This window comes from Platalea leucorodia (assembly GCF_965183815.1).
Source record: "Platalea leucorodia genome assembly, chromosome: 4".
NCBI lineage: Eukaryota > Metazoa > Chordata > Aves > Pelecaniformes > Threskiornithidae > Platalea > Platalea leucorodia.
The window spans coordinates 57,505,394-57,517,926 of NC_138826.1; the positions used below are offsets into that span (position 1 = coordinate 57,505,394).

The 12,533-nt window shown below is 40.5% G+C and overlaps 1 protein-coding gene across 6 annotated transcripts in view; it reads right to left on the reverse strand.

The window, feature by feature from the left end:
* DERA (deoxyribose-phosphate aldolase) overlaps window positions 1-12,533 on the reverse strand; it is a 57,574-nt gene that overhangs the window by 21,817 nt on the left and 23,224 nt on the right. For 4 of the 6 annotated variants that reach the window (XR_014228051.1, XM_082310568.1, XM_082310569.1 and 1 more), the window contains exon 6: window positions 9,867-9,995. Coding sequence is in view for 5 of the 6 variants with exons in the window: in XM_082310568.1 (XP_082166694.1) it covers window positions 9,867-9,995 (129 nt within the window). In the remaining variant the exon portion in view is untranslated. Of the gene's footprint in view, window positions 1-6,358; window positions 6,795-9,866; window positions 9,996-12,533 lie in introns of those variants that run through there. The other 2 variants (XM_082310572.1, XM_082310570.1) reach the window with 2 other exon arrangements.

Here is a 12,533-nt window from a genome sequence, read left to right on the forward strand (position 1 = left end):
TGAATATCCACAGTGTTTTAAAATAACCTATTGATGTTCAAGATCACATATTCCTAGTGTATTTTTCCATTCAACATCTTTCTCTTTAGAAGTCTAATTTCACATTTCTGCTGTCATGAGCATATACCTTCAAATTAGATAGGCACGATCACTAGGCCTTGCCACCTTAAAAGGCAAAAAAAAAAAAAAATCCTACAACCCTAAAATCATGCTTAGTTTATTTCCACATCTATATTAAGTTTCTGTTAAGGGATTGGATTTTCTAACTAGTGTTCCTACTTGCAGCCTCTTAAAAGATACTTTAATATTTCATAAGCCAATTTTGTATAATTGATAGATACAGTAAATTAAATATTTATTTCTATTTTTCACTGGTTTAGTCGAATTTAACACCTGCTGCTAACACAATAAAAAAACAACCTGAAATAACAGAGAAATAAATAGCACCCAGTACATCTATTGATTTTACATAATATTTCCATGTTTTAAAATTGCATTCTCTCAAACCATTACCTTCAATACCGGAGCTTCACAGATGCAAAGTTTTTCGCTATGAAGCCGTGTTATTTTGATGGCATGTTTGACTAGAACTATTCACTATGCAACAATTTCTGAGTCTGAGGTGATATGAAACTTCAGAAGTTTTAACTCAAATTCTAACAAATTATTTAACATAGAAACAAGGTTTCATTCATGGGGAAAATTAACACAACAGGGGTGCTTTCTCACCTCTCTGCATCAGTTATTATAAATTGAAAGTATACCATTTAGATATTCCTTAATTAACATGCTTTGCAAAGATCTTGAATATCCGCAAAAGAAAAATGCTATTCTGGCATTTAGGATAGTTTGTTAATAGAAGGTTGACCCCTCTCAACAGTATGTTATACTGTCAGTTATACTCTCTGTAACCTACTATTTCACAACCAGTTTCAAAGGCTGAAGCACAAAGAATAGCCACTTTCTTACAGGTCAAGAAGCAGAAATCTGCAAATCAGGGTTCAAACCCTTCTCTGAGATCCAATGACAAGTCCTGGGATTTCTGGGGAGTTATCACACTCCTGCTACTCTACGATTTCTTGTAGGGGCATACTGCTTATTCCATTTTGCTCAGTGCAGGGAAAACACCAAGGCACAGCAAAACTCTTTCATTTAAAAGAACATTTTGGGTGGAGTGCTATGAAAACAGCTGAAGGGAGGTGACCTCCCTGCTGCTACGGGCAGTGCCAGTCCATCATGCAGTGCACGACACCATCACCCTAGAGTACCACGGCAAGCTGTGCCAGCTCCCACCTTCACTGTCACTCCCAGGGTCGGCTGTACTAGTAAATCAGAGTCAGCAGCTCCCACCAGAAAATTCCCAGACTTTCTCTTGCTCCAGTTCCCAATTTCAGTTGTGACCAAGGGTACTCCATCTTCATGCAGACAAGGAAAATTTCTGCCTTCTAGTGAGAGGAACATATTTCTACTTATATTTTAATTTACTAGATCTCACAGAGGTCCTATAAAATGTACAATGTCAATTTTATACATGGCAAAACAGAGAAGGTAACAGAGTTGTCAAAGGTGATGACAAGTTAGGAGTCCCTCTGCTGTCTTGAACAATCCTACCTGTCTTTTGGCTTTCTGACCTAACTTGGTAGTCTTCTGGTGAGAAATGCTTGGAAATAGCACTGTTTCTATTTGTAAATAGAGCTGGTGGAGCGAGAAAGTCAAGAGGTGTTGTAGATGATTCAAAATCAAATAAACAGGTACAGAGCTGACAGATGTCATCTGTTTTACACTGGCATTTCTTCTTTGACTTCAGTAGAGGCTGTATATTGCTATTTTCTGATTACAGTAGAACACCATTAATAGAACAGACCTTTCACAAAATTAGCAAACTGAGTTGCCAGGCATCCTGGTATGACAAATATGAACAGCCCCAGATAACCATTTCCCCTCAGATATGGCTGTATAGGCTAGCACACAGTTCAGTAAGCACATAAATAAATGCATAACAAAATGTGGCATCGCATGCACATCTGGGTTTCTAGCTTAATGAACTGCAAATAAATGAGGTTTTACTGTATACACTCTAACTCTGTTCTCCCTTCACAGACTCTTTGTATCTTTTTTCCCCCAACATCTCTGTTTCTCTTATGTATTACTTCTGTCCTCTACTTACCCATATAAGGTTCTGTTGCTCTTTTGACTTTACTGAAAAGACTCTTCATTAGAGCCTGCCCTAGTGTTTCTTACCCACTTTCCATTCCTTCACTTCTGATTTCCTATACATCATTACTGAGTTCCAGACAGATTTTTAAGTCTCATTTTGCATTTCTTCAAGGTCTGCTTTACTCAAGCCCAACATTTTTTTTTGTGTTACTACTCTTTGTATGTACTCTCATCAGTAATTCAAACCTGAGGATATTGTGATTGCATTGTTAGAACTTTTCAACTCCAAGCTTATCTATCACGCCTATATTATTTCTAGTGATTAGCTGCAGTATCACTGTTAAGCCTGTAGGCAATTACATCATTTAAGGGAGCAGCCTTGTACTGCCTTACTGAACATGCAGCTATCTACATTTTTATACTACTGGCTTTTTCATTTCCCCCCACTCTGTACCAGAATAAATGAAGTCACTTGTTCCTGTACAGACCTCTTTTAGACCGATTATATTTAAGGACCTTCCATATTGCCAAGAACATCTATTGATCTAACTCCTAATCCAAACCTTTTTTAATCTATAATATCATTCAAAATTTTGAGACAGACCACGTCACTCGGACCTGCTCTGTATCTTGGTTTTCCACAGCATGTTTTGTGCTCATTCCTTGCACTAAACTTTCAGTGATGTTTACCAGACCTCTGAACATGCAGAACAACCGCAGACTATGCAGAATGCAAGACACCTGCTGCAGCAGGCAGACAGGAAAGTTATCAACTACTAGACATAATTCCATAGTGTTAATTACTGTCCTGATGAGCCTCTAACAGCAGCCAACTGCAACCACTTCTACATATTCAAAGACAGTAACCAAGGCTATGTGCCTAAAATGACATACAACACTGCACCTGCATGATGCAAAGTACTGAAGTAGTACAAACTCTGCAAGTTCAAATTTATCTAAAAATTCTGAAGGAATGGGCAGATCTTTGGACAAAATGAGGTATCATCTGCATGCATGCAGACAGAAGAGAGCTGACATAAACATCATTTTATGCACTCACTAAACTGACAGAAATTCAGAAATGTGCTCATGCCCACACTACATCTAATCTGTACTGCCAGAAGATCACAGCCAAAGAAAACTGGGATTATTCTCTATCATTTGACAACACAGGTGGGATAACTCCCTCTGCACTGTGCTTTGTTCTCTGAAGACAAGCAGTCAGACACAAGAATACGCTGCATTTCAACATCTACCTTCCCCAGCCAGTGAGTGCAGCTCAGCCAAGCTGGAACAGCAAGCAAGCCCCATCACACCTTGGACTCACTCTGACCCTGCTTGGTTGGAGGGAGAGGACACTGACACCAGACCATGACTGAGAAAGCCTTAGTAAGCCCTCTTCCTATACATTCAGAAGAGTAAGGACTCGCTAGTTTGTCCCCAGCTCTAAACTGGAGCTCCAGACCAGAGCTTAACATAGTCTGTAACCCTGGAAAGCACTTGGAGCCAGTTCACACCTGTAGAAAGGAGCTGCCCATTTTGACCCAGTCTGCGTTCAGAAGATGATAGCCACCCATTGCCCCTAATTTCTAACAGACCTTTTACAGGGTAAAGCGTACCCTTTACAGATACACTGTAAACTCAATACAGTTGGTTTTATTTCAGATGTGTAAAACAAGACACAAATTAAAATCTTGTTTTAACTGTGTTACCAAGCCTCCTCCCTTGGTTTGCCTTTCATTGGGAAATGCTCTGGGCTCTAATAACTGGCTGACTTAGTATCAAATTACAACTGAAGTTGTAGACACGTAATTAAATCAAACTTTTCTTTAAACATAATACAACTTACATGCTATTGAGGGTCTCAACTTCTGCTTTGAGCATGGGATATAAAGACAGGAACTCACAACTGATCTCAGCTTGACTTTTGACTTGTCTGGTATGGTCTTTGTCGTATACTTCACAGGGCAACTGTGAGATTCATTCTGCTAATGTCTGTATGTGCTTTGAAGACATAAAGTGCTATCTAAGTGCTAAGTATTATTACTTATTCAGTAGTCTTGTTTCCTACGTTAGTAGGATTTCCGCAAAGCATGCCTATCTTTTCAGTCAAATTTTGCTAGCTTGGTTTCCTTTCTTCTCTTTCATTTTTCATGAAACATTTGCTTGGTAGAAGTTTTGGATCATGGTGGTCCACATCCAGCAGTAGGATATTCATCCCTTGCACTTAGACAGCTGCTGTCATGTTTACAGCCACACCACCTAACCCTGCTAAAAACAAATCTTTGCAAGACGGTGCTCAAAACAACAGCTATTGATATTTTAGAATTTGTCTTCCCATTATTCGTGCTAAAAATGGATCTGCACCAATATTAACAACAGTATAAAAAACTTATTTAGAGGCTTGGGTAAAAGCTTTGTGTAGCCAGGCATTATCCTGTGATGTTCCAAATGACATTTCTTGGACTCTCTCTTCTTATAATCATTAAACTCTCATATGTTTTCTTAATTCAGGACTAGGCTTTTGTGCAGTGAGATGTTCCGGTCTTCAGGATTTTGGAGGAAACCTCTTCATGCAGTACTCCCATGTCCTGAGTTTTCTTTGCGGGAACCTTGTGGCACTGCTGTCTGCTTTTAAAGACAAAGATTGAATACTACAGCCTTCAGCCAGTCTCTCTCTGAATCCAGGACAAGGCCAGCCTATTCATGCCTTTAAGTTTTGGTACGGTTTGCTGGGAAAATTTTAAGTGTATATTAGCTGGAACCACTCCTGTAAGGCAGGATGAAGCCTGGGAGGACTGATAGTGGGCTCTCCTGAAAATTGCAAAAGACAGCTTTTCTTCACTGTTAGGCTATATTATTTCTGTCCACTTTGGAATGAAGAGTATCAAAGCATCCCTGCTTCACATTTCATGTATTTTATTTTCTTCTTCTAACCTATCAGTATCAGAGACCTCTTCTGCTACTTTTTGCAGGTTTTTTTGTGCTAGAGACTTGAGATGTTAGTTTGTTTCAGCACTAATTTGTTCCCTTTCTAAATTCAATTTTCAATACGAGTCAGTATCTCAACTTACAAATTATTTGACTAACTGCTTAATGACCTATGAAAAATGTTTTTAACCCCATTTAGTTGAGCTACAGAAGAACATACATCACACCTTCCTGCTCTTTTCACAGGTTTAGACATATATAATGACTATTTAGACATATATAATGAAAACAAATATCTTTTGTATATCACTGCTGTGTTTCTCTTAGCTTCCCAAAGAGTGACGTAGAAGGACCTGTACTGTCAAGTCCAGCTTTCACAGTTAAAATGACACAGATGAAGTTTTCACTTTTAAAGTACATTTACTTAATCACTTCCTCCACCTCTCCCCCAGTCTGCCTATCTTAATTAATACGAATTCTTATGCAGAACAATAAAGTTTTTGTAATTAGGTAGTATGGTTAAAACATGATTTTTGAAAATAAAAGCCTTATATATGACTGAACTATGCAATTAAGTCATCCACACCTTTACTGAAGTGTTCCTTTCCCACTGCAAGTTCATCATCTTCCCCTTCCTTATCTGGCTTCCTTGGCAGTTCCTGATGTTTGTGTCAAAACATAAAAATTAAAAAATGGCCTACCTCTTATAAGACAATTGTGTACAACACCTGTTTGTTTTGAAAGACACCATAACGAAAAAACATAGAATAGTTCCCTCTGGTATGGGGGAGTCAGGCACTCCCATTTGTGTTCCTTAGGACTGTTTATTCCAAGAGGCTATAAACACACAGATTTGAGCGTCTCCTGTAGAAATGTAGGTGACTCACACAAGTACACACCAGCCAGTGAAAACCGCTAATTAGTTTGCTCTACTCATTGTCTAGAAGCTGTCTGGTAGAGTCAAAGATGCAGTCAGTTTCCCTTGAGAAGCTCATGTACTCAAATCACAATCAAGACTTCAAGAAGCTCAAGAAATGGCAGTGGACGTTATAAACCAATCACCAGAAGTCCCCTGATTCAATGCTGAGATTTTCTCTTGGTCAGCTTTCTGAAAACAATGTGCTCCTTTGGTGGTGACCCAGAGCCACTGATCTGCAATTCTACTTGCCATTATGTGCTCCTTAGCACTGGAAGAATTACTCTTGCCAGGTGAGTCACTGTCCTTAGAGCTCTGTCAGCCTCTTTCACTCAGAAACAGGTTCTTAAATATTCCAGAAGAATTTTTAGTGTGTCAGTCAAGTCTGTAAAGGTGTGGTTAGAAGAATTTAAGAGAACTAGGTGCCTGCTCCCATTCTGATGTCTTTCTCCTTATGTACAGTGCTAGAGAAGGAAGAAAAAGCAGTTGTGGTACTTTGGAGGTACTGTTTCAGACAGAGGAGGAGCCAAGAGCCACTGCTTCAAATAAAGGCAAATTATTATCACACCTCACTGTGAAGCAACACTTTTTCCCAAGTTCTTGCAGGTGCAGGCATTAACATCTTGCACACAGGCATGTTGTACGAAGCACCGTTTCTACAACTCGCCTCCACCTCCAGTGCCCTGCTGGGATCTGCACGTCTCACTGGGCTCAGTCTCGCTCACTGGTGTGTAGTGAATGGCTTCTGCTGAGTCCGTCAAGGGCTGTGGTTCAGAGTACAGATGTTTGCCTACAGAAGGAGCCTATGCAATCTGCTTTGAATATAAAAGTGCATTGGCACACCACCCCAGCCTCAGCACAGCCCTTAGCATTCTTTTAAAATCCCACCCAATGCAGAGATGCCCATTTTTTTACCTTTTACCATCCCTTTTCAAGTCTGTGCAGCTGGCCTCACGTCCAGTGGCTAAACCCCCACCTGCTAGCTGAATCAGACTAAATGTAACATGCTGTGGTTCCCAGCATACACCAATAATTCCTCAAGCAAGCACAAGGAAGATTGTATAGAAATTTTGGAAAGTTATTTGAGAGAGGAGACATCTGGGTTGTATTCCCTGCTCAGTTAATTGCTTTGCACAAAGCAGAGCAACTTTATTGGGAGGGACTGAGAGCCTTAGTGGCAAATACTCTGTAAGACTGACCCTTGTATGGGAGAAGAACCTCAGTCAGAGAGACCAAGTCCCAGACATCCCAGGCAAGCTTTTTAACCACAGAGCTAGTGATAAATCAGCATTGTGTTACTCTCTCAGCCTTCCGAGTCTCACAAATGAGACACGTGGGAAATACAGGTATTTTATCTATATGTTACAACACAACTAGCGGCTCTGTGCTTCATAACCTAGGTGAATGTGTGCATGCTCAGCAATGGCAATGTGAACATCTGTAAGGCTAGGATTTTGTGCTCCCTACATGATAGGCTTACATCATGCGCTGTGAAGTGAAAACAGTTTAAGGACTGCAGGTCATGTCCTCAGTTGCACGGATACAGTTGCATGTGAGGCAAGGCATGCAAACCAGATTGTTGAGGTGGTGACCATTTAAAAACAAACAAACAAACAAACAAACAAAAAACACCAAAAAACATTGACAACCAATCAAAAAACCCTCACAACAAACTAGATACCCCTTTTCTAGAGTAATTTTCAACTGTATTACTTCGAAAGCTCAGTTTACAATGCAGCATGATGAGCACTTCTAACAGCACAGCTGAAGGACCAGCAAATTTTGGTGTTAAGGACAGGAGCAATTGGCCAGCAGCAGCAAAGACTTCTAAAGCCAGTTTTGCAGTTGAATCCTCTATACTGTGTAACTCATTTCCCCATATAAAACTAATGCCTGGAGTCAAGTTTATCAGAGGTGTTGCTCTTTTATCTTCAGATGAAAGTTGCCAGGGCCTGCCATACCCACAAGATCATCTGTTTTTTTTCTTTCTTTCTTTCAAATCATGGCACCAGTTGAAAAAATAAATGGATACTAAAGTTAGAATTTAAACATACCGTGCCAAATTACTTTCTCCCCAAAATGCTACAAATGTGAAGATCAAACAAAATTCAACTGGAATTTGAGGTTCTCAGCAGTTCTGACAAGTCAGAGCCTGAAAACCTAGCCCTCAATACCTGTTCGTAGGGCACCAATAAATTCTTATTTTTACACCTACCCACACAGAAAAAGCAAGAGACTGAAATAAGGAGATTACTACACATATTTAGATGGTTAAGTATCTTGTAAAATCAATAACTGTGCAAGGAAAATCATTAACAATAGAGCCATCTGCTGTATTTCAAAAAAACTACACCAGCAAAAAATCTGAAAATGTTAAAATGCTTTACAACCTGAATTTTTCACTACTCCATGTTACAAAAAGTGATCATAATGATTAACACATCAGTTTAAATGACAGGAAATGTGTATTTCTTACACCTCTTCTAATTAAAAGCAATATTTACTGGCATAATACTGATCCTCTGTATCTAATGATACTAATTGACATTGTAGCTGAGCATGTAAAAAGCCTAAAATGCTTCCCATTCCATTTGAAGCAGATAAGCATAGTGTTGTATAAGGAGACAATGAGGTCGGCAGAAAGTTGAATATTTATTTAAATACTGAGAAGACACTTGGATGATTTTTTTCTTGCTCTAAAATAAGAAGAAATACCAGGTCTGAAGAGCTTACAGTAGGAAAAAAAAAATCAACACAAAAATGAGGGAAAGTTTGGAAGACAGACTAACTCAAGTGGTTCTTAGTATATCTTTACACTTCTCTCTATTAATATACTTGAAGAGACCTCTTTCAAGCATGGTGGAAGAAGCAGGTGTCTAGAACAATGTTCAGAGAATATAGCCGTATCAGCCAGTTCCCAGTTTTGCATCTTAAAGATGGCATTAAAACACAGCCCTAAAAATCCTGGTTAAATTAGGGAAAATTATACCAGCGCAGGCCCAGAGCTGCAGAGAGAATATGCTGCTGTAAATCTGGGCTCAAATGGGTGCTTTGCTACATTCAATCTGCAATGGCTATAGCTATGGAAAAAAGTAATACCTACAAACTGTACGCAGCCCCTAAAAACTCTATCCTGCTCATGGAAATGTTTCTTAGCTGAAAGGTTCAGCATAAAAGACAGACAGACTCCTAAACATCAGGTCAGATGTAATCAAGTTTTCAAAGACAGGGAAGACTGAACACCTTTTGAAGCGCCAATTAATTGCCGGTAGCGAGTGCTACTGCTTTTGAGTGTGCCAGTTAAAACCAATTACAACCGAGCCCATCCCAGCACCTGCTGGAGCACGTGGTATTGTTCCCCCTGCTGCATGTCCAGTATAGTTGGTTTCCCAAATTGCACTCTCATAGAGGTGGTTAGAAGAAGTGACCGCAAACCAGAAACAAGAGCTGTCACCATGAATCTTCACAGGAAAGTTCCCCCTGCATTTAAAATAAGCTTACGATCCATCTACCATCATCCACATCTGTAGCTCACCACAATTGCTTGGCTAATACGCATATCTGCCCCAAATGTATGTATCGTTATTAAATATATCAAGATCAGACATTTGACAACGAATATTTGTTCCTACAAGTTTTGTCATTTAGCAGTTTTAAGTGCTATTTAACATTTTGTGCAGTTTTTGTAGGTTATACAAAACAAGTGACACTCCATTACTACACCTGCAACTTCAGTAATTGCTGCATAATAGGTTTTGCCTACTGTCGGCAAAACTAAACTTTCGCAACTAGAATTTTTTAAGCTTCATAACTAATATAGCAAAGACATTCTTAGCTTAAAAAGAAAAACACATATATTTACCTGCCATCATAGCTATCATACTGGCTTTGTAGACATTAGCAAGGGACCCCAGTTCACCAGTTGCCAAGATTGTTTTCATATGAGCCTCTCCACAGGCCTCACGGCACTGACGGATCTCCTCATAGAGACCTGTGGATAAAAGCATGTGAAAATGATCAAAGTTGCCTGAGAAATATTTTCAAGTATGGATGTAATTTCCACTTCTGGATTAATTTCCAATCTTATAATTAGTCATAGCACTCAAGAACTTAAATTTTGTAAGTTCAATAAATTACATGACTGGAGGTAATTAACAATGTCACACAGTTTCAGGCTTAACTTAATAGCTATTAATGTCAGTTCTCTCAAAACTAAGAATATGCACAGTATCCCAAACACTCATGAATACATCAGGAGTAAAAAATGCCATGATAGTCAAGATTGATTTTAAAACAGTTTTTTCAGCAATAAATATGGTAGTACATTGAATCATTACTCAGGGACAGTTATGTTTTCCTGTCCACATCACATCATCACTCTCTCTGTCCCCTTCAGCCACATTTGCCAAAGGGCTCAGCCTAAAAGACACCAAAGGTGTGACCAAGTTGTCTAATTACAAACATTAGTGCCACCTCAGATGCCATGACATATCCCTCTTGGCTTCCAGCTGCCAGTCCTGGAGGCTCCACATCTCCCTTTGGTCTCCTACCATTCTCCCTAGTACCATGGGATCATCTAGGGAAGTCTGATTATGGAGCTAGATGCCTGTGTTTAGGCATCTGAATCCCACTTTAATCTTCTTGAAAATAAGAATTTCCCAAAAAAATCAATGTGGTCTGCTAACATCCCTGGTGAGGAGAGACCAAGGCCTGCGATCACACCCCAAGGATCAGCAAATCCGCATGGATCCGTGTTTACAAACCACCTCAAGTAGTTGCATTGCCCACGAGGTTACTGATGTCTTGGACCATCCTGTGCTGGGACCTCAGACAGCCCTGGCAAGGGTGAAGGACACATGGTGGCCGGAGGGCCAGCAGGACAACATCTGCCTAGCATGCTGCGGAGCTACAGCTCCAAGGGTAGAGCTGGACCCTCGCTTCTGATGCCTGCGCTCACTGAGGAAGCCAGCTGGAGTTCAGGAAGGAGGTTTGTCAGGAGGCACACAAGCACTGCCACTGGCACTGACACAGACAAGCAGGACTGACTTACATAAAGCCTTTTAGATCGGAGATAAACCAGACCATTATCTCTGTATCTTCACACCACTTGGAAAATGAAAAGCGAACCCTGCCCCAGAGCGGCCCCTCCCTCCCTGCAGAGAGCTCCACCGCCTTTGGTGGGCCTCTTGCTATCAGTCCGTCTTCTGACCTTCAGTTCTCCTTAGCTCTCATCTCCAAGCAGTCGGCATGTCCCTGAGACAAACCAGCACACATCCCACCTGCTCACCGCTTCTCAGTGAGCTGCCACGCAGCCAGCCGGCCACCGGCTGCAGCCAGGGAGAAGCAGGGACAGGGAGGACAGGCTAGCATTTGCCTGCTCATGGACATTGTCCAGAGCAGATCACCCCCTCACAAACTCCTGCTTTCGGATCTACAAAGTGTCACGGCCAGAGGCATGCTTAACTTTCTAGCAGTTTTATATTTTCACAGACTCAGTAAGGACTGGAATAAATTTGGACATAACCATCTGTGTTTTTTAAAAAAGGCTAGAACTTGCAGACCTGGTCAGGTAATGCAACACAGGGAGCCCAGGGAAACCCTCCCACCCTTTTTTTGGTAAAATTCAACAGTGCTTCCACAAAATTTTAAACATAGGAAGATTAAAATAGCTAGAAATTATCAAAACATAGCTGTTAGAAGCTGGTCAGTTGGGGATGAGCAAAGCTCATCCAGTGTTAATGGTGGGGAGAAAAACAGCTCTTACAGTGTACAGTCACCATTTCTGGAATTTGAATTAAAAAAAAAAAAAAAAAAGACACAAAATAAGCAAACTGGATCCTTTGCAAGAGAGTCCTGTTCACAAATTGTATTCAATCTTCAAACACATAATTGAAAAGTTTGTTTGTGGAAGACTAAAATACAGCTTTTAACAAATCTTTCTTGCTAAAAAAGACCAGAATATGGCTATGGAGACTAAAGTTTTTCAGCAATACTAGCTTTCTTTTCTCCTCAGTCCTCAAGCAAGACTTGGAAACATACAGTAGGGTTTGCCAGCTGCTGTACAGCTGGACCTCCCCTCCACCCGCGATGCTGCCACATCCTATGGATGCCATCGGCACACCAGGCGGCCGGGGCTGGGATCACTGGGGTGGTCCTCTGAGACACACTACACACATTACTAGATGACTGGCTAATGCACTTAGCAAGTCCCTTTAGAGACACCAGGCTTCACCTTGTTTCTTACTGTGTACCAAAGGTGTGAATTAATCAGTACTAGCATGCAGTCTAACATGTTTTATTGATCAATTGATGATGCTCCAGAAACCTACATCAAATCAAGACTCAAAAAGGAAATACAAAGAACCTGTGCTATTTTCTTGTGCGTTTGATAACACTGCTCATGTTAGATCCAAACACAGTCTCTTTCTGTGGACTGACTCTTTCCTAAAGCTTTTGGAAAGCCAGAGAAAGCAGCTTTCATGTTCTTCTAGTTTCGGTAACAAGAAGAAAAGACTCGAGTTTTCTCTAC